The sequence below is a fragment of the Artemia franciscana genome, chromosome 3, assembly GCF_032884065.1.
Source record: "Artemia franciscana chromosome 3, ASM3288406v1, whole genome shotgun sequence".
Taxonomy (NCBI): domain Eukaryota; kingdom Metazoa; phylum Arthropoda; class Branchiopoda; order Anostraca; family Artemiidae; genus Artemia; species Artemia franciscana.
In genome coordinates this window covers 226592-254411 of record NC_088865.1, presented here as the reverse complement: position 1 = coordinate 254411, position 27820 = coordinate 226592, and the positions used below count along the sequence as shown (strand labels likewise).

The 27820-nt window shown below is 33.6% G+C and overlaps 1 protein-coding gene across 1 annotated transcript in view; it reads right to left on the bottom strand.

The window, feature by feature from the left end:
• Nucleotides 1-604: 604 nt before the first annotated feature.
• Nucleotides 605-27820, bottom strand: part of LOC136024711 (E3 ubiquitin-protein ligase MARCHF5-like) — a 49122-nt gene continuing 21906 nt past the window's right edge. Inside the window, exons 3-7 of the mRNA XM_065700126.1 lie at nt 25766-25880; nt 22364-22494; nt 17704-17894; nt 8123-8297; nt 605-1250 (exon numbers count right to left, since the gene is read on the bottom strand). Coding sequence (XP_065556198.1) covers nt 1095-1250; nt 8123-8297; nt 17704-17894; nt 22364-22494; nt 25766-25880 — 768 coding nt within the window. The 3' untranslated portion in view covers nt 605-1094. The remainder of the gene's footprint in view (nt 1251-8122; nt 8298-17703; nt 17895-22363; nt 22495-25765; nt 25881-27820) is intronic.

Below are 27820 nucleotides of genomic sequence, written 5' to 3'. Positions count from 1 at the left end.
TTTTTTTTTAAATATATTAACCCTATATTAATTACTAAAGTAGGAAAACAATCCTCCTTTCTCCTTTTATCTTTCTGTTTTGTTTATATGGTTTAATTTTTTTATATATTATCTATTATTTTTTATTCATTTATTGTGTGCATTTGTTTCTATGTTTGTGCTGTTGCACTGGTGATTTTTTTCCACTATAGGTTGATTTATGTATATTTTTCCCCAAGGGAAAAGTATTATACGAGTGGCCCAAATTCATTTCCTATCCAGGGGGAAGAGTTAGACGGTTTGACCCCTCCTCCAAAAAGAAAAATGTTCAACTCGTATAAAAGTAACAAACAAATTAACAAATATAGTGTAGTAAATAAATAAAATACAACACGTAAAAACTAAAATTTTATACAGAATGGACTCCTATGTAGATCAAAGTATGCATTTTAGCAAAGAGATACTAAACTTGGGACGAATAACAAAGAATAATAGTGAATTAAAAAACAATAATAATAATTAAGAATTGTAAAGTAACTGCCATCATCTCTGATATTTTTTTTTTACCTTTTTTTCACTCACATTTTTCTTTCACTTTTTCACATTTTTCTCTTTTCTTCACTAGGATACTTTTTCTCTTTATTCAAAGCACAAACCATTCAAAAGAAAATAAGCGAGATATGAATTCAGAAGGGTAACTTATATGTATACCGTCTCTTTGTATTTTCAGTAAAGGGTGGTTATATTCTAATATAGTTAGAGATAACCACCCATTTCTACAATATATATCAATGTCTATTCCCTTTTGATTTGATTACCCTTAAAGTTTATTTGCTTTTTTTAACTTCAGTCATAGAAAAATCAAATTTAAAGGTACGTAGTCTTAATTTAAGGGAAAATATCTTTCATGTAAATCGGGAATAATATTACAAACAAATTAATTTTTGCTTATCACTGAAAGGCCACACAAAAAGAAAAATAAAGATATTGGATGTTCAGAGATAAAAGCTGGACTAAATAAAATAATCAGTCATACATAAAAAACAACAAACAATCCTGTTTATTATAGCTTGTAGCAATACATAGTTCAACGACCTTGATGGTCTTGTGGATGGTCATAACGGATCAGATAACGGACAAGGTATGGTCATGTCGGGTAGGACTGCTCTTTCATTCCAACTGAGGACTCTTCTTGTATGGCGACGAACGTATCTCGCTTGCAAGAGAAAGATTCTGAAAGAACTCTTGGCAAAAAGGTACAGCAGACCACCCTAAAAAATAGAAACTATTAGAAAGAGTAGCTGAAAATGAGAGGAATACAACTTAAGTTATGGCTCAAGCTTAAGCCTAGTTCTGGCTTAAGGCCAAGTTCTGGCTTAAAGCCTAGAGTAACTTTTTTCGGCCCTGATTTACCAACTCGACGCTGATTCACAAAGAAAGTGGTGCCGATTTTTACCGATTCGACACCGAATTTTAGCGTGATCATAAAAAAAAAAATCCTCAATCATTCCTTCGCTTTAGGAGAAAAATCAAAAGTTCTGAATAATAATACTAGTTAAATATTTAATAATGATAAAACATCATAATTCAACAACGAAATTATTAAAATTAAAAAAAAAATTACATGAAATTGAAAGTTTTAAATACTAGAAATCTTAATAATAAAAGAAATTAATAATAACAGAAGAATTAAACAAATAGTTGAGATCAATCATGTAAGTATTGATAGCCTGCAGTGGAATAATGGCGTCTATGAAGTTTTGTTTTGGAAATATCAAGCAAAGGACATTTTTGTTGTACTGCTAATGTTTGCCCACTTAGCTGCCGAAATCAGTGATCAACCCTATATGTGTCAGGCCCTTAAGTCACTATTTCTTAGTTAAATAAAGAAAAACCGGTTTCAGTTTTGGGCCCAATTGGAAGCTGTGAAGTACTCAAAGGAGATCGAAGGTACTCTGAAAGTTCTTGTGGCTCATTGCTTCAATTTTAAAATCATTCCATTTCTAACAAAATCATTCCATTTCTGCAATTTGTAACGTTGAATGCACATTTGGTGTAATTTAATGTCAGATTAAATGAAAAAAAGATTATTTTATTAGGAGCCAGATATAAAAAGATATATCAAAGGCTGTTGTACGGGATTTGATGTGTTCGGCCAATAGGCCATATGTGTTGGTGCCCCTGGATCTTTCTATGCCTTATACAATCACTAGCTTGCTTGGGTGCCACTTCAGTAATATACGTATATGTATCGTTTGCCTTGCTATTGATGTGGGTCATTTCCCTGCATTGTAAAACAAGGATCAAAATAATACATTTACACTTCGTCATAATACACACATAAAGCATTTGTAATAAATACATACTTTATACCATGTTTTGTACCTGTAAAAACAGGTAAGAACAAGTTATTATCAATGCAATGAAACTCTATAAGGAATCATAATTATCTACTTAATTATTAATAATTATCTTTTTTTTACCAGATATTTACCAATTATTTATTTACTAGATTGACTAAACGTCAGGATTAATTCTTTCCTTAATCAATTACTATTAAGGCTGATTATAAGACAAGACACAACACAAGTTAGGAAAGGCTATTTCTAAGTATATGCTGATACATTAAAATTTTATCTTCGTGGTTCAATTCTTACAATTTTTGCAGACGATACAGCAATAACAATTGCAGAGGCGAACTTTCTAGATGTTCTAGATCACGCAAATAATGTCTGGCAGGACCTGAATACATCTACTAGTCTCAAATTTTAAGTATTACTATTAGTAAAACTAATTATACATTTTTAGCCGAACTGGTGTTGTAATAAATTCTTTGAATAATATTTGCTTTGGTTGTACTATAACTAATGAAGTTTTTGAAGCGAGGTATTTGAGATATTTCGTTGATTGTAATTTGAATTGGCACACTGAAATCCTATCGTCCAAGGCAGCAAGAGGCCTAGGTTTACTTCGTCGTTTTCGTAATTTTTTCCCAGTTTCTGTTTTAAAGATAATTTATGGTGTAATTATCCAACCTTATATTGTATATGGGTGTTTCCTTTGGTGCAAGTAGTTTTCATGCTAATTACAGAAGAATCCAGACAATTCAGAATAAAGCAGTCCTTCTTTTGGGGCAATGTGCTAATTTTAGTGATACACATATTTTTGTTCCCATTTTAAAATTTTGAATGTTGTTCGATTACGGGATCACCAGTTATTGATACTAGTATACAAATGTTTAAATGGTGTTTCACCAGCTTGTTTTGTGGATATTTTTTCTACTAATTCTGATTATCATGCTTATAATACTATGAATGCTGATAAGCTAGTATCCGAGAAGAGAAATACAGTGAGATCAGCTCATGTATTTCCTCACGTGAGTGTAACCCTCTGGGATAGCCTCTCGGACAGCATTCAGGACTCTGAAACACTTTCTTCATTTAAATCACAGGTCAAAAAGTTCGTACTTTGTTGAGATACAGGGTGAGGGCGGCCCCCTTGTGAGGGTTTAGTTTTTTATTTTTCTTTCTTTCTTACTACTAATTTTTTTTATTTTCTTTACTTATATGTCATTGATTATGTGAATTATTTAATTACTTGAGTCACTGCACGAAGGTTTTTTGACCTTCTAAGAGTGGCTGTTTGTTCAATTGATTTATTGTTTGTGAAATGATCAATAAAAGAATAATTCATTCAAAAAATGTTACAGCGTTACTTATATCAATAACCAATACAATAAATCGTTCATCAAGAATATGTGTAAGATGTATATATGTAGGATAACATGATCAAGGATGTATGTAGGATATGCATGTAAGGCGCTTATTTCTATCACAGAAACGTGGTTTCTTTGCATTTTGTATGATTTCTTTGGAAAGAAACATACAATTTTAGGAATGAATTCAGAACTTAGAGCTGACTGAGGAAAGTGTTTTCAAGACCATATCTCCACTCTAACCCTTTTCTAAGGCTTATAAAACTGCATAGAAGGTTGGACCTATACCCTTCTTTATCCAAAATTCTTCTTATATCCAAACCGCATCATCGCCATGCATCTAGATAATATCAAAATTATTTGCGGCAAGAGCACGGGTTCAGTTTGCTATTTGGTGAGTTGAAATATGTTCAACTTCCAAGTAAAATCTTTGTGATTGACAATTAAAAGGGGAAATTTAGAACATCGCTTTTTGAAATTAGAGAATCTGGAAATTTTGAACGGCAGTTGTTATACCTGATGATGAATCTGCTAAAAGATACAAATATAATTATGGAGCATCCACTAATTTAATCTTTTAAATTTTCGAAATTAAAATTTTTAAATTAAATTTAAATTAAATTTTAATTTAAATAAATTAAATTTAAATTAAATTAAATTTTTAAATTAAATCAAAATTCAAATTTAAAATTTTTAAAGTCATTTAAATTTTCTGTTCTGTGGTATAAATGTAGTGTCAAAATTGAAAAAAAATGTCATTAATAAATTTTATTTTGTTTTTTATTGATCAACAGGCACGACTAGAATGCACCAATACAATAAATTGTTCATCAAGAATATGTGTAAGATATGCATGTAAGGCGCTTATTTCAATTACAGAAGCATGGTTTCTTTGCATATTGCATGATTTCTTTGCAAAACACAAAGAAAAGTCATATTTAGAGCTTTTTTGTGACTTCCTCTAACCTCGGACGATCTGCTTTCCGTTTAGCCCTAGACGGTTCGCGGAAAAGGACTATACATTATTATCTTAATTATTATTTATACATTATTAAGCGTATATATCTAGGGATTTTTGGCAAGTGAACCGTGGGTAATTGTCGGAAAAGGACTATACATTATTATCTTAATTATTATTTATACATTATTAAGCATACATATCTAGGGATTTTTGGCAAGTGAACCGTGGATAATTGTCGGAAAAGGACTATACATTATTATCTTAATTATTACTTATACATTATTGAGCATGCATATCTAGGGATTTTTGGCAAGTGAACCGTGGATAATTGTCGGAAAGGACTATACATTATTATCTTAATTATTATTTATACATTATTAAGCATACATATCTAGGGATTTTTGGCAAGTGAACCGTGGATAATTGTCGGAAAAGGACTATACATTATTATCTTAATTATTATTTATACATTATTGAGCATGCATATCTAGGGATTTTTGGCAAGTGAACCGTGGATAATTGTCGGAAAAGGACTTTACATTATTATCTTAATTAATATTTATACATTATTGAGCATGCATATCTAGGGATTTTTGGCAAGTGAACCTTGGGTAATTGTCGGAAAAGGACTATACATTATTATCTTAATTATTATTTATACATTATTGAGCATGCATATCTAGGGATTTTTGGCAAGTGAACCGCGGATAATTGTCGGAAAGGACTATACATTATTATCTTAATTATTACTTATACATTATTGAGCATGCATATCTAGGGATTTTTGGCAAGTGAACCGTGGATAATTGTCGGAAAGGACTATACATTATTATCTTAATTATTATTTATACATTATTAAGCATACATATCTAGGGATTTTTGGCAAGTGAACCGTGGATAATTGTCGGAAAAGGACTATACATTATTATCTTAATTATTATTTATACATTATTGAGCATGCATATCTAGGGATTTTTGGCAAGTGAACCGTGGATAATTGTCGGAAAAGGACTATACATTATTATCTTAATTATTATTTATACATTATTAAGCATACATATCTAGGGATTTTTAGCAAGTGAACCGTGGATAATTGTCGGAAAAGGACTATACATTATTATCTTAATTATTATTTATACATTATTGAGCATGCATATCTAGGGAATTTTGGCAAGTGAACCGTGGGTAATTGTCGGAAAAGGACTATACATTATTATCTTAATTATTATTTATACATTATTGAGCATGCATATCTAGGGATTTTTGGCAAGTGAACCGTGGATAATTGTCGGAAAGGACTATACATTATAATCTTAATTATTACTTATACATTATTGAGCATGCATATCTAGGGATTTTTGGCAAGTGAACCGTGGATAATTGTCGGAAAGGACTATACATTATTATCTTAATTATTATTTATACATTATTAAGCATACATATCTAGGGATTTTTGGCAAGTGAACCGTGGATAATTGTCAGAAAAGGACGATACATTATTATCTTAATTATTATTTATACATTATTAAGCATACATATCTAGGGATTTTTGGCAAGTGAACCGTGGATAATTGTCGGAAAAGGACTATACATTATTATCTTAATTATTACTTATACATTATTGAGCATGCATATCTAGGGATTTTTGGCAAGTGAACCGTGGGTAATTGTCGGAAAAGGACTATACATTATTATCTTAATTATTATTTATACATTATTGAGCATGCATATCTAGGGATTTTTGGCAAGTGAACCGTGGATAATTGTCGGAAAAGGACTATACATTATTATCTTAATTATTATTTATACATTATTAAGCATACATATCTAGGGATTTTTGGCAAGTGAACCGTGGATAAATGTCGGAAAAGGACTATACATTATTATCTTAATTATTATTTATACATTATTGAGCATGCATATCTAGGGATTTTTGGCAAGTGAACCGTGGGTAATTGTCGGAAAAGGACTATACATTATTATCTTAATTATTATTTATACATTATTAAGCATACATATCTAGGGATTTTTGGCAAGTGAACCGCGGATAATTGTCGGAAAAGGACTATACATTATTATCTTAATTATTATTTATACATTATTAAGCATATATATCTAGGGATTTTTGGCAAGTGAGCATTGGATAATTGTTAAATTCTCAGTGGGAGCCCTGCAGCAATATGGGCTGCAGCAATATGGCCTGCAGCTCTGCAACCCTGCAGTTCAAAATATTTGGTTGCTCTTGGTTAACCTGGTTCAAGAAAAAGTGCATGTGGCTGTTTAAGCTTTTCTTTCGTGAAATCATTTAGCCAATAGCACGGTAGAGAATCTTTTTACCATTGCACGCCAAAATGGTAAAAATTACCATTTTTACCATTTTTACCTTTTTATCACGGTAGAGAATCTTTTTACCATTGCACGCCAAAATGTTTACTAGAAATTGGTTTCATGGACAATTTTTTCTTAAATTTATGATTGTTATTTATTTTTGCAGGCTCATTGACATTTATACAAATCCTTTTTCGCTGTTCACAGCAATAAAATCCTTGTTTGCCTAGACTGGACCATGACCTAGAGGTTCCCCAGTCCAGCCTATATGAAAACACTATATGTCAATTGTAAGGATTTAGCTTCAGGACCTATTTTCCGTGCTTTTTCTGATCTAGTTCATTTTACAACTGAGATGAGCAGTTGCAAACTTTATACTCTTTATGGCACTGCAGTGTTTGTTTGCCTTCTCTCATGGAGAAGGCTCTTTTTTTTCCAAGACTGGTCCTCCTTAATTGAAAGACAAAGATTTGAATCATAGAGGGAGAAAACATTTATTATTAAACCAAAACAAAACAGTAATAACAGCCACCCCGAGAAGTAAAAACTTGTCTGAGGGGGGTGGAAAAAATAAATTAGAAAATAATACAGGAGAAAAAAAATTGTATATAAAACCAATAGTACGACCTAATCAGCACCACAAGCCTTTCAGCAAACAAATTCAACAACACTAATAAAATCATACCCCTAGAGGCCAGAACACATTATTGAATTATTTACTTACTCCCCTCCCCCACCCCAAAAAATAATAAACAAAAGAACTAAATTTCATACTTAATAAAAAGGATTTCTTTTATTTCACTCTTGAAAAAAGAAATATCACTATAAATTTTTTTAACTCCGATCAAGATTAGTCCAACTTCTAATCTCCCTATGAAGCACAGAAAACGTCGACCGGGTCAAAACAGTCAATGGAATATTAGTCTCCCTAGAAGATCGAGTGTCATAATTGTGGATCATGGATCTCAAATTAACTAAACTATCAAAACCTGAAAGATTTGCACCCTGATGTAGCCTAAAAATAAACAAAAGTGTATATACGTATTTTCTTACGTATACGAAACGACCTGATGATGCCCGTCAATTGACTACTGGCTTTAAACAGCTTTCGGATTAGTGATAAACAGTACAAAACTTACCAGCACCACTCTTGTCAAGCTTCCTTGCACAGATCCAAAGAAGACGTTACCACAGAGGACACAACACGTAGGGAACAAAATGGCACCACTCGCATTCCTAACAATGGCCGTCTCAAAGTCGGGCTTCGGTGGAACATAAGCTACTCGGAGTTCTTGATCTTTACCTGGTTTAAAGCTGTAATAATTAGAGAATTAACAAACAAATTATGGTTATTATTTAAGCATTTTGTCAATTTTAAAATGTTTTTAATGTTCATTGAACTAATTTTTATCTTTATTTTGCAAATTTTAAATACGAAACTATAATACTTTGTTTCAGCAAAATGCCTGAGATGATGTATTAACACAATTAATTAATTACTATTTTAATTACTTATAAATTGTTAAGGGGGTGATTAAGTGAACTGATGGAACTCGAAAATCCCATGTTAAATTGAAAATTTATATTTAAAAAGTACTCAAGTATTCATTGGCGGAAGATGCCGCTTTTAATATCAGGCCATAGCTTCTTGAAGATGCTACAAAATGTTTGAAAGGATTTTGTTCTATTTCCTCTAATTGCTTAGAAATCTTAGAAAATGTCTAGGTATTTTTCACAAGTGTACTCTATGAAGGATATTGCTTTTGGAACAAAATTGGTACTATCATGTGCAGAAGACAATAACCTATAAGATGACTGGAACCATTTTTTGATGTATTTTCCTGTTTTCTAACAGTCCCCTAGAATATTTTCAGCTACCTGAAATTTTTACAAGTCGGTTGCCATAAAGAATCGTTTCAGATCGCCGATAATAACCCCTAGAGACGAAAATGACAAGCTGGAATAATCAGCTGCTTGTTAATAGTGTGAAATTTTCATAAATTATTTCAATGCAATGAAGAAACATAGAAATGAGAAATATTCAGGAGCCTTCAGGAAAGTTATGCACACAAAGCCGAAATCATGGGGAAAATTAAATCAAAGCGAGGTATGGAACTGCGAAACTGCGAGAAATTTGGGGATAGGCTAGTGGATAAAGAACCGAAAAGAGTCTAAGGCGGACTATTGCATGGAAGTTGGAAAGAATGGACTGGTCAACCCCAAACGAGGCCACGACTACTTTTACCAAGTACAATCAGTCAGCTTGAATGTGCTCAGCTATATACTTGCTTTTTCATGATTTTTACCCAGAAAGACTTCTACATTGAAAAGATAGACCGCAATCCAGGCTTTTGGACCGAAAAGATTTTTCCCAAGCTGAAAGGATTCTTCATTGATGCTTTGATCCCAAAGTTCCACAGGGGGTTCCAATACAAGAGCCGTACTTATAAGATTAATCGTCTAGTACCGGTAACAGGAAAATTCATTTTCCTTACATTCTATCCTTCTTTGTAGTTACATACTTAATTGTATTGTCATTTGAAATAAAATACCTTTGTTTATATTGCTTGTCCTCCAACTTTATCAAACAGTTCGTAGTAACGAACTGTAGTAAAGAGCAACCCGGCTCAATAGTAACCGAAACTCTAAAAAATGGAATTTTGGTACCAATAGCAACATCAAAAGAATCGCATTTTAATGCTGATTTTAAATATATTAAATAAAAAAAACAAGTTTTTTCAACTGAAAGTAAGGAGCGACATTAAAACTTAAAACGAACAGAAAATACTTCGTATATAAAAGGGGCTGCTTCTTCATCAACGCCCCGCTCTTTACGCTAAAGTTTGACTCTTTCTCCCAACTCTTCTTTTTAAAACAGTAAAAAACTTTAGCGTAAAGAGCGGGGCGTTGATGAGGAAGCAGCCCCTTTTATATACGAAGTAATTTGTGTCCGTTTTAAGTTTTAATGTCGCTCCTTACTTTCAGTTGAAAAAACTTGTTTTTTTATTTAATTTCTGAATATTTTTGAATAAATGCTTGTTTTGATTTTGGCTCTCCGCAGAGTAATAATTGAAACAAAATTTGAATTTTTTTTTTTTTTTGCTGAATGGCTTACTTATAATTTTGATCGAATGATTTTGGGAAAAAAGAGCGGGGGTGGAAGCCTAGTTGCCCTCCAATTTTTTGGTTAATAAAAAAAGGCAACTAGAAATTTAATTTATTACGAATGGTTTTATAAGTAAAAGATATACGTAACTTATAAACTAGCTTACGTGAAGAATTTTTTATTCTCATATTTTTATTACACATATGAGAGGGTTCACCCCGTCGTCAGTACCTCTCTCTTTACACTAAATCTTAAATTTTGGCCCAATTAATTAAGAATGACCCCTGAATCACAAAAGCCGTAGAATAAATAGTTGACATTACTAAAAATACTTTAGCGTAAAGAGCGAGGTATTAGGAGGAGGTGAGCCCCTCATATGGGTAATAATTTCTGTTCGTTTTAAGTTTTGATGCTGCTCCTTACTTCCAGCTGAAAAAAAACTTTTTCATATATATTTTTTCATTGTTTTTTTTTTAATAATGTTAGTAAATCCTGCGCTCCCTTCATGGAAATTTTCTTCCCCCATGACCAAGTCCTCGATGGAAAGTTCCCCCAGTATATCCCCCTCTTTTCGACCCCTCTCCCCGACCAAAAAATTCTCCTGAAAACACCTGTACACTTCCCAATAACCATTACTATATGTAAGCACTGGTCAAAGTTTTTAACTTGTAACCCCTCCCACGGAGACTATGGAGGAGTAAGTCGTCTCCAAAGACATAGTTATAAGGTTTTTCGACTACGTTGAATAAAATGGCTATCTCAGAATTTTGATCCGTTGACTTCGGGAAAATAATTAGCGTGGGAGGGGGCCTAGGTGCCCTCCAATTTTTTTGGTCGCTTAAAAAGGGCACTAGAACTTTTTATTTCCGTTTGAATGAGCCCTCTCGCAACATTCTAGGACAATTTGGTGGATACGATCACCCCTGGAAAAAAAAACAAAACAAAAAAAAACAAATAAACACGCATCCGTGATGTGCCTAAAAGTCATAGAACACTACTGTAGAAATTTCAAGCTCCTATCTGCAAAAATGTGGAATTTTGTATTTTTTGTCAGAAGGCAGATCACAGATGCGTGTTTATTTGTTTTTGTTTTTTTTTCAGGGGTGATCGTATCAACCCAGTGGCCCTAGAATGCTGCAAAAGGGCTCATTCTAACGGAAATGAAAAGTTCTAGTGCCTTTTTTAAGTGACCAAAATCTCGGAGGGCACCTAGGCCCCCGTCCCACGCTAATTATTTTTCCAAAGTAACCGGATCAAAATTCAGAGATAGCCATTTTATTCAGCGTAGTCGGAAATCCTTATAACTAAATCCTTATAAGTGTACAGACGTCTTCAGGGGCGTTTTCATTTGGTCTGGGGCAGGGTTGAGAAGAGAGGGATATGCTGGGGAAACTTTTCATGGAGGAAGAAAATTTCCATGAAGGGAGCGCAGGATTTCCTACTATTATTAAAAAAAAAACAATGAAAAAATAAATATGACAAAGTTTTTTCAACTGAAAGTGAGGAGCAGCATTAAAACTTAAAAGGAACAGAAATTATTTCGCATATGAGGGGCTCACCTCCTCCTAATACCTCGCTCTCTACACTAAAGTATTTTTAGAATTTCAACTATTTATTCTACGGCTTTTGTAATTCAGGGGTCATTCTTAAGAAATCGGGACAAAATTTAAGCTCTAGTGTGAAGAGGGAGGTACTGTTGAGGGGGTGAGCCCCCCTCATATATGTAATAAAAATGTGAGAATACAGAAGTTCCTTACGTAAGCTAATTTGTAAGTTACGTATGTCTTTAACTAGTAAAATTTATTTTTACTAATAATTTTACTAATAAAAAAATTCGTAAGAAATTAAAAGTTCTAGTTGCCTTTTCAGGTAACCAAATAATCGGAGAGCAACTATACCTCCTTCCCCGCTCCTATTTTTTTCTCAAAATCGTTTGATCAAAACTATGAGAAACCCATTTAGCCAAAAAAATAAATACCCAAATTTCGTTTTAATTATTCATCTGTGGAGAGCATAAATCAAAACATGCATTGATTAAAAAACGTTAAGAAATTAAATTAAATAAAAACAAGTGTTTTTAACTGAAAGTAAGGAGTGACATTAAAACATAAAACGAACAGAAATTACTTCATATATGAAAGCGGCTGTCTCCTCATCAATGCCCCGGTCTTCACGCTAAAGTCTGACTCTTCCTCTTAACTCTATTTTTTAAAACAGTAAAAAACTTCAGCGTAAAGAGCGGGGCGTTCATGAGGAAGCAGTCCCTTTCATATACGAAGTAATTTCTGTTCGTCTTAAGTTTTAATGTCACTCCTTACTTTCAGTTTTATTTTTTTTTTAATTTAATTTGTAAGAAAACTTTGGTTTTCTAAGAATCCTCGAAGAAAGCTTTCAACTAAGTTCGCTGTTTAGTTTCGAATTAATGAAATGAGGTATTTTAAATAGCCTATCCCTAGGAAATAAAGTGGAAAAAACAATAAATTTTAAAATGCATTCTATGCATGCCGTCACAGTTGCATATACATGGGCATTTTGTACTTGAGAATGATAGTGCTCTTTTGCTCATTTTCTAATCTCCCTTGGTCGGTAACCAAGCTTTGCAAGACACTGTCAAATATATTATTATTTCTCGGCTGAAGCATCTCACCAAAGGAAGCTGTCAATCAAAACCTTTGACAAGACTTGATAATTGGTGCTATTTGAAGTTTTGACAATCGACGATCTCTAGAGAATTAAAAGACAGAAGGGTAACCTTACTTCAATTCTGAAGCTCGATGTTTTCAAGTTCACTTAATCACGGCCTTAAGTAATTCTTTTTTGACTGTTTATTAACTTAAATTAACTAAATTAACTTTACTGATAATTAACTTAAAAGACTGTTTATTAACAGTTTTTTTTTAACTCAAATAAGATTATTAAATTCACTTTTATTTCTTAACGATATTTAGATTTTTTCGATTTTATTAACTTCAAAATGTAATAAAACTAGAATAAAAAATAAATAAAAATCAACAGGACCCTTCATGGCACCTCCCAAAGGTTAGTCTCTCCCTCCAAAAGGTTACGAGCTCTGTTTGTATTGCCAATGTTTGCATTGCTGATGTAAGTTTTGCTAATGTTTACAGGGTTATTTTCTGTTTAAATATTTTCAGAAATAGTGAACTTTTCATTCTTTCTTATTTGGGTATTCAGCTGACCTATTAGGTCACCTTGGCATTTTCTACTCATCTACTCATCTGTCAAAGGAAAATCAAATGCTAGGTTCTGAACCTATTCAAGATCTGAAGTCCTTACAGAACATCTAAACTCAAAACTATTCACTCTTATTTCAAAGTCTAGATCTCAGACCCGTGCCTATAGTTTTAATAAAGAGGAGGAGGTAAAATGTGAGAATGACCTTTTCTTTCTTTTCAGCCATTATATAATCAAAAAGTAGGATAAAATAGAAAGTTACGACCAACTTGAATGAGGAAAATAGTTGAAAAAACAACAATACCTATAATGAGATTAATCACCCAAAGACCTATTCAGTTAAAGAGAAATAATATATTCTAACAAAACACTATAAGCTATGCGAGCAAGAAAAGTGAAAGGAAAGTAAAATGGACGCAAGGGGTCGAAATACAAGCAGGTATGGGGCAAAAAAATGGCACCAGGGGTCTAAAAACCAGCAGCTATGCAGCCCAAAAAAAGAAAAAAAGGAAAAGACATAAGTGGTCGAGATAGCAGCAGCTATGGCGTTGAAAAAAAGAGAAAGGAAAGTAGAATCACACAAGGGGTCAAAATTCCAACAGCTATGGGGCTAAGAAAAAGAGATAAAGAGCGAAATGAAACAAGGGATCAAAATATCAGCAGTTATGTGGCCAAGAAAAAAAGAGGTAAAATGATACAAGGGGTCAAAATACCAGCAGTTACGTGGCCAAGAAAAAAAAGTAAAAAGACAAAAGGGCTCAAAATAGCAGCAGCTATTGGGCCAAAAACTAGAAAAAAGTAGAATGACACAAGGGGCCAAAATATGTACAGCTATGGGGCAAAGAAATAGAGAGAAAAAAAGAAGCAAAATGACACAAGGGCTCAAAATATCAGCAGTTATGTGGCCAAGAAAAAAAGAAGTAAAATGATACAAGGGGTCAAAATACCAGCAGTTATGTGGCCAAGAAAAAAAGTAAAAAGGCAAAAGAGCTCAAAATAGCAGCAGCTATTGGGCCAAAAAATAAAAAAAGTAGAATGACACAAGGGGCCAAAATATCAACAGGTATGGGGAAAAGAAAAAGAGAAAAAAAAGACAAAATGACACAAGAGGTCAAAATACCGGCAGCTACGATGCCAAGAAAAAGAGAGAGAAAACGTAAAATGACACAAGGGGTCGAAAGTGCTTCAACTTTGGAAAATTTTACAAACAAATTTTCTTATGGTTAGGCGGTGCTAGTGGTGCATCAGTAACAGACCTAATATTGAATCACTTCTCGTAGAAAAGTGTTACAGGAATAATAATGATGAAAACAGTGTACAGACACGAATTCAGCACGGGATATACCTAAGTTAAGGTTGAAACTGGGACGTAGAAAGTGAAATAATGGACGTTTAATTAGGATCATCTTTATTCATAACGAAAAATGCGAATTCTGGTAAAAAGGACCAAAATCTATTATTTAACCACTTGAAACTTGGTATAAAGGTTAACAAATTCGGGCGTTCCCAGACATAGAACCTTCGGGGAGCATATGATGTTATCTGTAATTTCATTTTTATTATCGTTTGTTTATGAATTAACAAATATCAAACTAAAATATTATCCTTCTTGTCCCTTAAAATTGGAAACCAAGAATGTCATTTCTTCCAAAATAGCGACATTAAAATTTAAAACGAATAGAAATTAATCTGTTTATGAGAGGGGCTGCACCCTAATGCACCCCCACTATTTATGCTAAAGTTTAATTCCCCCCCCCCCGAAATCTTAAGAACGATAGCTCAAACAAAAGGGTAGTTGACATGAAATAAAACGTATTTTTAAACCGCTTTAAAACTTTAGCGTAAAGAGCGGAGGGTACAAGAGGGGCAGCCCCCCTCATATACGAAATAATTTATGTTCGTTTTAAGTCTTAATGTCATCATTTACTTTCATTTGACAGTTTTTTTTTTATTTAAGTAAGAGAAACAACAGATTGAATAGCGGTCTGGCATCTATTTCCTTTAATAACGTTATTCTTTAATTAATAACTTTAATTAACAATCCCAGGCATTGACAAGGGGATTTCACAAGGCACGCTTAAAATATTTTTTCTTTTTGTTTTCATATTAAATGCAGTGCCTCCACAAGGGCAATTACACGCACAATTGCAAAATCCACATGAAAAAAAAGAAGAAAAAAAGCATCTTTCTCCGCTAACATTGTAGCCAAAAATATTTTCGTAGGACACACGACACTCTTACAATAGATCTTCGTACGTACACGTACGAATACAAACACACACATTAGACACGGCAGTTCAATGACCTGATTTCTGGCAATGGATTATTTCTGAACAGTGAAAACTTGAATCAATCTTTTCAGTTGAATAGTATAGTATATAAAATAGTATAGTAAGCACAAACTTTTCAGTGATAATAGTGTAGTAATAATACTAATTACGATTATAATAATAATAAGTAACAGAGACAATAGTAATAATAAACATAGCAATAATAGTAATAATAACATAGTAATCTTTGCAGTTAAATAAAAATAACATACCCAAAGAAGACACAAGTAAGCTAAAACTTAGGAGGGGTACTAGCAGAAAATCTGCAAGCTTTAGAGGAATTCTTCTTATCCAATTCACGATTCCTTTCAAAGGAGAAAACATTCAAATTTTCCTTTGTTACCGTTTCTAAACAACAGACCTTTGATTTTAAGAAACATTACAAGAACGGAGTAAAACTATGTTTGCTCTTTGGTAGATTCTAGAATCCACCGGCCTCCCTGTGAAATACTGCAGACTCTTCAAAGCTCTACAGCATAATACACAGAACTATGTTCAAGTCAACGCCCAGCGCAGCCCATTCTTCTAAATCACGACAGGAGTGCGCTAAGGATGTGCAGTGACTCCAGAGCTTTTCTATGTCATCACAAGATCGCACTACAACAAAGACCGCTTCTAGTCAGGTTTGGACTCAAGACTAGAAATCGCGTCACCTCAGATGGCGATTTTGTTGACAACTTGGCCATCCTGACGAACTCCGTGGATCGGTTGCTAGAAGTGCTTCGAATTTTATGAGAAGAGGCGGGAAAAGTGGAATTGCGGATATATTGGAATAAAACGAAAGTTATAGCTAAGAACCCGTCTTCTCCTGCTTTAAATCCTCCAGTTAGCCAGGACAGAAGAGCTAGCATCTAAGTTGTCCAAAGGTTTACCCAACTGGGCTCCACAATTTCTGTAGATGGCTCACTTCTCTCCGAGCTGCAAGAAAGGATATCCAAAGCGTTTTCTACCATGGGCAGGTTGAATCACCACCCCAAAGAGCCATTGATGCATTTAAGCGTCTGAGAAGGATCGAAAGTCTGAGATGGTTTGACATCGTGAGTAACGATAAACTGCTGGAGCTCACCAAGCAGACTCAGTTTTCAACCCAAGCAGCCTAGCATATCTTAGCGAGAGTTTGGACACCTGCTTCAAATACCCCTGCATTTACTTGCAAAGACGATCTTCGACTTCGACCCTACGAAAAACGCTTGGAAGCGACCTCGCGGCCGATCAAAGAAACGATTGTCTTTGCCGATCAAAGAAATCGACAAATCGCGGCCGATCAAAGAAACCCGGTAGATGAGCTAAGTCAAAGTCAAGTCAGACAGTAAAACTGGTCCCCAGCAGAAGATATGCATTTGGTTAATGTTCTGTAACAAGCCAAAGTATAGGGAACCAGGAATTATTCATAAGTTTCGCGCACAGTGACAAAGAAAAAAAGGAAGGAAAACCGTGAGTAAAAACCAAAGAAGGAGAAAACTGAAGAGAGAGGAGGAATAAAAAAACTCAAACATGAAGGTTAAAAGACAAGGAAAGAAAAGGACAACAACAAATCACCAGATCTACAGCCAGAAGAAGGAAAAGAAAAGACAAGAAACGACGGGTTTGCAACTTTTGTATGTTAGTGCACTTAGTATTCATTTTAAGATCCTTAAAGATTAACAACTTCAGCGTTTAATCGAAGTGAGGGAACAAAACTAAGCTGTTGTTTTCGCAACACTTTACTCGGCGAAGCTGAACAAAGGTTGCCGCAACACCACACGTTGTTCATGCAACTTAGATCTAGTTTAGTCTTTCATTCATCAAGAATTTTATATAGGCGAACTTTAGGTTGTCTTTTCTTTTCCTTCTACTGGCCGTAAACACGTTATTTTTTTTTTTATTCGGACTTTACTACCTTTGTTTTGTCATGGCTGGCTAGTGTGGTCTTTCATGCATCGAGAATAAATATGAAGACTCAAAAGGAGAAAAAAACGAAAAAAAAAAGGATGTATAAAAACCACAGGAAAAATGTCTGCCTTTTCAGGCAGAAAAATGTCTGCCTTTTTCCGTGGATATTTTATTTCATCGGTTCGGTCTTATTAAAAAAAAATAAAAAGAAAACACTTACTTGAAAATGGGAAGCATGTGTCTAACAATCGGAGTCATGGGAACGTAGGTACGCAAAAAGTTAAGTACTGGCTGTTCCCAATCAATAAACTTTGCAGCACCAACCAAAACCGGAATTAATGGAAGACCACCAAAAATACCAGGTAGGCCCATATTTTCTAACACATACATGCCTTCGGTTATTCCGTAGACCTTCCAAGGAGAAGAGAAATAAATAAATAAAAAAGCACAGTATCAGAAAATGAAACTGAATTAAAATAGAGAAAACAAGAGAAAAAAGGCGAAGCAGAAATAATACGTTCTTTTGGAATAAAGAATGGGTTATTTTTATGATCACCAAAAACATTATATGAACAATGATATGAAAGATAAACGAGAATAACAAAATATAAATAAGATAATAAATAATAGAATAAATTAAGTGAGCAGCGCTAGTACAAATTTTATTTAATTTAAATTAGGATACAACCACCATGGGAAAATACGAATTTTTCCTTAAAGTTGTGACCATTTTAGGTCGTTTTAGTGGCCAGAAATGTCAATGTACTAGCTAAGAAAAAAATTATGTAGCGAATTTCGAAGCCGGGACCCGGCGCTCGATATGTGGTAGCTTTGTATATATTGATTCTTGTTGTAAGTAGCAACCTCCAAATGAGTAAGCTTTATTCACTATTTTTTTGTCGGGAAATGGAGGGCTCCCCAGGGTACACATAGAAGGTTGAAGATCGCAATGACTTGTAATTAACAGCAGCTTAGGTTATGGCATCTTCATAGGTCTGTACTGGGTTCTGAGCCACATTTGTTTTTGGCGTTAAAGATTGTAAAGACGTTGTTCTTCTAGCGTTACATTTGTTTCTTTGTTCACTTTAATTTTTGTCTCGTTCCGATTTTGCTTTTGCTTGTCTTCTACAGCACAATTTTGTAGATAAATTGAAAGACAAATAACGGCAATTAAAAATGAAAATTATGCAAAAATAACTACAACATGCTACGCAAATAGCTGAATCTCCACTTGAAATGAAGTACTTGGAATGGTGGGGTATAAGTCTCTTTTCACCGAAAAGATTTGATATAAGGTGGAACATCATTATGGTCTTCGCATTAATCTTTTACTACAAACTACGTATGTGCGACCCAAAATCTATACCCAATTTTCTGAAGCTGGAGCTTGACAATAGCGAAATGTATTTGGATTGCAACATTTTATTACAAATATTTACAAACTATATCTTTTATAGATATTAGTAATGATGAAGTCACACTGTTGAACAGTATTTCTTTCCCCGCCCTTTTACCTACGCTGCCACTGTAGCAGCTAAACACTAAAAATTAATATCAGATGGCAAGTAAAATTTATGGTTTTTATAAATCTTATTAGATATGATCTTATACAGATTATCTTTTAGGTTCTGTCAGATATCACATTCCTAGCAAAATACATGGGCCAAAGTGTTCGTCAATTACACTCACTATACACCAGAACTTGCCCACCCAAGCAATGTCCCACAAGCTATTATGAGATATACATTTATTAAGAAAAGAAAACAAACACTATTCGCCATTCGTCTGCCAAGAAAGGCAATAAGCTTGTAAGGGCAAGCGAGGTTATCACCCTCAGCTAATGAAAGCCACGTTCATGACAAGCTACTCAATACAAAAGAAACTCAACTGATGAAGGAAGAAAGGAAAAAAAGAGAAAGAGCAAAAAGACAAGAAGACAGAAAAAAATTTAACAGCAAATAAATCAGGGAAATGCCTTGAATAGAATGACAACCTGGAACGGGCCTTACATCAAAATTACTCACGAGATAAAAGAAACTTCTTTACCCGTGACTTGAAAGCCGGAAGACTAGGCACATTTTTCACACTCTCGGGCAAAATATTCCTAACATGGGGACTATAATGGCGAATCACAAAAGATGCCCGAGTGGTACTCCTAAACTCATGAGTTAAGTTATCAGCTTTTCTTGTATTATGATCATGACGGTCTCTATTAAAAGTAAAAAGATTTTCAAAAGCAGGGTGAGCAGCCGATACAAATATTTATACGAGAAAATCGCAACTTGGTAATCTCGAATTTGGGATACATCCATTAGCTTATTCTTTTTAAAATGCTTCTGGATTAGATAACGTTCCCCCAACGCAATATCATTGGACATCGGGAACTTTTAGGAAGCCAAATCATCTGATCGGCTGGCTTTTTAGGTTTGCAAAATTATTGAAGTGAAAAATCTGCGTATTTGCGTAAACATCAATAGTTTGTAATCTTAGCTTCCATTAAATAGAAAACAAATATCCCTAATCAGGGCTAAAATATCTAGGATGAAAAGCTGTATTTTTAAAGTACCAAGGGCAGCGAAAATGGTATATGATGGTTTAGATTGATCAAGTAGAAATTTACACAGCCATATAGCTCGACAAAAATTAGAACGAGTCAGGAATTTATTTTTTATAGAAAAGACTTCCGTAGGCAGTTGTTAGTAGCAGCGGCCACCAATATAAAAACGACACTTTGAGTATGTCGATTCCTTTGAGTAAAAAATGGGCTATAAACATATCGCATCAACCACTATAGAAGGTGCAGTTTTCCTTGAAAATGTAGTTTTCTTAAGGAATCGAGATATTGCTAATGCTTGAATTTTTATCGAAAAAGAGCCTTGTCAAATTTAACTAATTAGCTTCTCTTGTTTATTTTTATGGTTCAATGCGACAACACTGACAAAAATGTGATATTACCCAAAAAACTTCCTAATTTGGAAACAATCGAAACAAAAGTATTATAAAATCAAAGTTTCCATGTATGAATACACTAAGAATGGTAAGAAATTTCTTATTGGTAAGAACTTTTATGGTTTGCTGGGGGCAGTCCATTATTGCCATCACCAAATCAGTGTTAAGTAATATTTTTTAGCCAATCAAAGGACAATTGATAAATTCAGCGGATAACAAAAAGCTACGGTCATCACATCGGGCATCACAAGTATTTTTAAACGTAGATGGCATTGATGTTGACACTAGCGCTAATTTCCACTTTCTTAAATTACCCATATTATTTGATATCCTGTGATGTCTTGACTGATAAATTTGAATTTGGATTTGAATTTTGAATTATGCTTCATTTGAATTTTGAGGTTAATTGCTTAGAAATCTTGTCGAAAGTTGAGAAGAAACCATTGTGCTAACCTCAAAGGAAATGAGAAAACATCACATCTGACACTTCATTAATCTATGATAGCATATTTTACATACAGAAAATGGCAAAAATGGTACTGCCTAAGAAGGCATGGAGTAACAAATATCTTGGATATACAAATGAGTAAAATCGCATAATGGATAATAGGTAAGTGAGTAAATGCATAATGGTAAAAAAAATGGGCAAAACTTTAATAAGAGCCGTAAAAAACAAATACTTGCAAAAACGGACAGATTTTGACAGGTGAAAAATCGATCAAATAGAAAATACAAGATAAATATACAATTAAACGTAAACATTTAATAAAAGAGTATCAAAAACATTTTGTAAAATAAAAACTTCAAACCGACAACTTATGAACATACAAATTTAGTCCAGATACTTTGATTTTTACACTCTTCATTTTCCAGTAGGAGGATAAAATATCTCCATGAAGAGAAACTACATTTTAAAAAGAACAAAAACATTAGAAAATAGACAAAACACAAAAAAACGCAAAAAAATATAAAGATATAAACAGAGCAGTTGTACGAAGGGCCAAAAAGAGCTGTGTCAAGGGTCAAACAGTCAACCAATTTCCCTAGAAAGCAAAACAATGCAAAGTACAGTCCAAACATAGTTTTCATTTGAGAGTGAAGATATCAGTCATGGGAATTGAGCCCAAATTAAGGACCAGAAGCCAGTGGTTTTCAAGTACCCCCTCCCCTCCTCCTTGAAAATTTTGAGCTAGGCGAATATAACCTTCATAGGTGGATCTACAGCTGAAAAATGAGTGTAGAGAACTGTTGCAACTACCTCCACTTCTTCACTACACATTAGCATATTCAAGAGCAGGAAAAAGGGTTGGACAAAAGAAAAAAAGATGGCTTATATAAGACATTAAATTATTATAATATATAACAATCCAATGAACAGAGCAACAAGTCAGGTTAAAAGCTCTAGTCGACAATTTGGCAGTCATAACGTCGAATTTGGCTATAGATAAAGAGAAATAAATAAAAATAGTGTGTTAGCCCACAGAAGCACTTCCAAAATAATACTTAAAGAAAACAGATAAAAGAGGAAACTCTAGAATAAATATGTCATTAAAATTCACAAATGTGGGCAAATACACACCCCCCCCCCCCCCGAGTAAACAAGAAATTTGAGATTTCAAGCAAAAAGCAAATTTCAAGCCAAAAGTTTAATCACTAGAATAAAGGGAGACCTACAGATGAAAGGACCAGGAATAGTGTATTTACAGCGAAGTTGTATCGAGACTTTTTTCGGGGTAGGGGGGAGGTATTTTTTCCACAGAAGTTTGATTTAGGTTGCAAAAAATTAAAAACCCATCACAAATTTTTGTACATGCATTTTTGTTCTGTTTTTATGAGTCAGACAAAAATTCGGAAGGGGAGGGATTCAAACCCTAAGCCCCATCCTAGACACGGCCTTGACTTATAGTATACTGTATATCTTTAGAACACACCTCTAGAACGGTGATAGCTCCATATGACATCGCGAGCCAATAAACAGAACCAGCTACAGTGAATGGAACAACGTAGGTCATTAAACGTCCCGTCTTGTTCTCCATCCTACTGAGAAATCGCAAATAAGCCGCTAAAAAATGAAATAGCATTAAAGCTAACAATGAAAATGGAAATAAACGTGTAACGTTATTTGAATATTTCAAAGGAAAAACTGTGATCAGAACCATGCGAATCTCCAAATACGCTAGAAAGTAAAGCAAATAAAAGCATAGGAGGTTAGATCACGTCATTTTGTCAGGACATATAAAGCTGTCTTTCCAATTTACTTTCATTTTGGCTCGTTCTGATTTTTGCTATTACTTGTTTTCTATCAGCACAATTCTGTTTTTTACCCCATTTTTGACACGTTCTGATACTCGCTTTTTTGTGATTGCTTGTAATTATCACTGCCGCTTATCTTTCAACCACATATTTCCTTGTTCTCGCTCTGGTATATCTTTCATCACTTTTGTTCTTGTTCTTCCCTTTTGTTTTTGAGTAGTTTTAATTCTTGCTGCCACTTATCTTCTAACTGTATGTTTCTTTTTTCTTCACTTTTGTTTTTGACTCGTTTTAATTGTTGCTGACGGAAATATTCTGACTTTATTATATTTGTTTCATATTGTTTATCATTACTTTAAACATTTTTAATACCCTTTACCTTAGCTACTGTGATTAGTCTTGTCACGTTTGATGGTCTAGGTTGTTCATTTGGTCTCTAGGCATTATGTAACTACGTAAAACGCTTTTTGTAAATAGACTAATTAAAATTGGTATTTTATACTGAGCCATGTTCCTTTTGTGATGTTTCATGCGTTATAGATGTAATCCCGGTAATTGGATTTAATTAACTTCATTTTGTTGCGTTGAAAACTGCAAACTTACTGGTGTTTATTCAGTCGAATCTCTATTTTTATGCTATAAGTGGATTTAACCCAATAGAAAATAAAACTTCTTCTAACATTTTCAGGTATTTCTCGAGTTTAAATCAACAATTCTAATTTTTGGTGAGACATCACCAATATTTTTGCAGTTTACATATTAGCCTTGGAGATATGGAACTGAGAACTAAGATATAGTTATTTTACACTGACCCATGTTCCTTTTGTAATGTTTCTTGCGCTATAGATGTAACTCTGGCAATTCGATTTCATCGAGTTCATTTTGTGTTGAAAACTGTAATGTTACTGGTTTTATTCTGTCATATCTCTCTCTTTATTCTATATGTGGATTTAACAAAACAGAAAATAAAACTTCTTTTAAACTTTGCAGGCATTTTTCTAGTTTCAACTAGAAAAGTTTCAATTAGCTCAATTTGAAGAAATCCACTACAGCCGGTTAAGTTGTTAAGTTTAAAAGTTAAGTTTTTAAGTTTGACAATTGCTGTTAAACTTAAAAAATAGCAATTCTTAAATTGTGAAATGTTAACAACAATATTGATATTGATGTCGATTCCAGAACTATTTAATTTTTGATGAGACACCTTAGATATTTTTGCAGTTTACAAAATAGCTCTAGAGATTCGAAACTGAAAACTAAGATGAACTATTTCAACGAGAAGAACCATTAAAATGCCTCAAGCAGATTTTCTTCAGTACAAATTTTATATTCAAATTTACTATCAAATTTTCAAATATATTCAAATTTTATATTCAAATTTTATATACATTATATGAAAACTTTATTTTTTTTTCAGTACACATTTTGTTCTCAAACACTTCTCTTTCTTTACATTTTTTAAAAATTATTGTTGGATTTCTCCTTTAATTTCTATTAGTTCAGCGATTTCTATTCCTGTTGTTAATAACTGCTAGCTAATTCCTGTTGTTAATAACTGTTTCTTCAATGTTAGTATTATCTAAATCCTGCGATATTTGGCTCAAATTCAGGGAATTATAGCTGGTAAAATAGTAACTGTTGTTATTCGACGTTATTTGGTAATTTTACTTTTCCTCATTGATTTTTGACTGTGCGCAATCGATTGTATGACTGGTGCTTTTAGATCAAGCTTTAGCTCTAGCTTTAGAATGACCTAGAGAGAAGGGCTGATTGCCCTCCAATCCCTTCCCTAAAAAAGACACCAGACATTCGTTCTGTAATTGGAGTGCAAGAGGGGGGGGGACTTCCCCCTTCGTATATCTAGTTAGAACATTTAAAACAAGTAAAAACAAAGTGAAAACATTTTAAATTCTGATTTATTAAGTTATTTTGCATATATAACATTATATGCCATATATGCACATAATGCATAACCCCCCCTGAGGTTTTTCATGTTGACCTGGTGTAAAATTGTGACGTAAAATTGCACCCCCTCTAATTCAAACATTCCTGAATTCCCCTGAATTTTGTCCTTGTAAGCAGTTTTGGTTGGATAATATGCTCAGTCTTCATATAGCCTATTTTTCTTCTGCAACTTGATCCATTCTTTCTCAGGGGAGGAGGGACACACCCCTCCCCCCAAGACTTGGCATCTATTCACTTTTTTTCTAATTTCAACTATAATTTATCTTAATAATTTATCTAATAATTTTATTAGTCGATGTTTTCAGGTCATTTAAGCTTAAAAATAGGTAAAAGAATCGAATTAAATAAATTATATTTTACAGCTGGTCTTGTGGAAATAAGAATGAATGACACTATATGGGCTTGGTAGTGGCAGTGATTAATAGCTCTGCTCTAGCTATATTTTTACTTTTCATACTAAACAACAGGTTATGCAAGCTTAAATAGAGGTGAAAATCTACAATAGCATATGAATATTCATGAAAAAAGGCTTAAGGTAATCAGTGTAGATGACACTATATGGGGCTCTGCATAGGGAACAATCAATGACTTTGTCCCAGAATTCTTTCTGTTTTTCATCAATCCATCCCTCTTTCCTAAGAACATTCCTGAATTCCCATGAATTTTATACTTGTAAGCAGTTTTGGTTGCATAATATGCTTAGTCTTCATATAGCATACTTTTTGTCTGCAGCTTTACTCATTGTTTCTCAGGGAAGGAGGGACACACCCCTCCCCCCAAGACTTTGTGCCTATTCATTTTTTTCTAATTTCGACCCTAATTTATCTAGTAAAAAAACGGACACGTTTTATCTAGCAACATTAATAAGTTCATTAGTCGATAATATGAGGTCATTTAAGCTTAAAAATAGGTAAAAGACCGAATTAAATAAATTATCTTTTACAGCTGGTCTTGTCGAAATGAGGATAAAGTACACTATAGGGGACTCAGCAGTGGCAGTGATTAAAGGCTCCGCTCCAGCTACATTTTTACTTTTCATAAAAAAAACAGGTTAGGCAAGTTTATACAGAGGTGAAAATCTACAATAGTATAAGAATATTAACAAAAAAAAGGCTTACGGTAATCAGTATAGATGACACTGTATGGGGCTCTGCATTGGGAGCAATCAACGACTTTGTCCCAGCTTCCTTTTTGTTTCTCATCAATCCAACGTTGAATACAAGCATGATGGACCTAAAAAAATAATAAAAATATTCAGCTCTCTCCTTTAAAGAGTTTTGCAAAACATCCACTTTTTGCAAAAACACTCGCATTCTGTTTCAGCACTAATTTTTTTTTTCTTTTTAATATATTTTTCTCCAACCTTGAATGAGCTAAGACAAAGTAATTTTTTTCACAAAATACTCTTTTAAAATCTGTTAAATTCATTTCAGAATTATTAAATCTATGCATCAAACATACTTCATTTTACTTTCAAATAATACCCAAATTATCTAACAGTTTGTGGTAACGAACTGTAGTAAGGCGACCCGGCTCAATAGTAACCAAAACTCTAAAAAATGGAATTTTGATATCAATAGCTATATCAAAAGAATCACATTTTAATGCTGATTTTAAATATATAAGTTTAATTAAGTTTAGTCTTACCAATCAAAAGTTACGAGCCTGAGAAAATTTGCCTTATTTTAGAAAATATAGGGAAACAACCTCTAAAAGTCAAAGAATCTTAACAAAAATCACACCACCAGATTCAGCGTATAAGAGAACCGTATTGTACAAGTTTCAAGCTCCTATCTACAAAAATGTGGAATTTTGTATTTTTTGCCAGAAGGCAGATCACGGATGCGTGTTTACTTGTTTGTTTGTTTTTTTCCCCGGGGGGATCATATCGACCCATTGGTCCTAGAATCTTGCGAGATGGCTTATTCTAACGGAAATGAAAAGTTCTAGTGCTCTTTTTGAGTGATCAAAAAAATTGGAGGGCACCTAGGCCCCCTCCCACGCTAATTATTTTCCCAAAGCCATCAGATCAATATTCTGAGATAGCCATTTTATTCAGCGTAGTAAAAAAACCTTATAACTATGTCTTTGAGGACGACTTACTCCCCCACAGTCCCCGTGAGAGGGGCCACAAGTTATAAATTTTGACCAGTGATTTGATGTTTTCAGGGGGATTTTTAGGTTGGGGTGAGAAGAGGGGGGTATGTTGGGGGAAATTTTCTTGGAGGAATTTGTCATGGGGGAAGAAAATTTTCATGAAGGGGGCTCAGGATTTTTTAGCATTATTTAAAAAAAACAATGAAAAAATAAATATGATAAAGTTTATTCAACTGAAAATAAGGAGAAGCATTAAAACTTAAAACGAACAGAAATTATTACGTATATGATGGGCTCACCTCCTCCTAATACCTCGCTCTTTACTCTAAAGTGTTTTTAGTAATTTCAATTATTTATTCTATGGCTTTTGTGATTCAGGGGTCATTCTTAAGAAATTGGGACAACATTTAAGCTTTAGTGTAAAGAGCGAGGTACTGACGAGGGGGTGAACCCCTTCACATAAGGAATAAAAACATGAGAATACAGAAGTTCGTTACGTAAGCTAATTTTTAAGTTACTTATATCTTTTACTAATAAAAACATTCGTAAAAAAAATTAAAAACTCTAGTTGCCTTTTTAAGTAACCAGAAAATCGGAGGGCAACTAGGCCTCCTCCCCCGTTCCTTTTTTTCTCAAAATCATTCGATCAAAACTATGAGAAAGCCATTTAGCAAAAAAAAATAAATAAAAAATGCAAATTTCGTTTTAATTATTCATCTGCGGAGATCCAAAATCAAAATATGCATTGATTCAAAAACGTTCAGAAATTAAATTAAAAAAAAACAAGTTTTTTTAACAGAAAGTAAGGAGCGACATTAAAACTTAAAACGAACAGAAATTACATCGTATGTGAAAGGGGCTGCTTCTTCATCAACGCCCCGCTCTTTACGCCAAAGTTTTTTATTGTTTTAAAAAGTAGAGTTAAGAGAAAGAGGCAAACTTTAGCATAAAGAGCGGGGCGTTGGTGAAGAAGCATCCCCTTTCATGGACAAAGTAATTTCTGTTCGTTTTAAGTTTTAATGTCGCTCCTTACTTTCCGTTAAAAAAAAACTTGTTTTTTTTTTAATTCAGGTAAA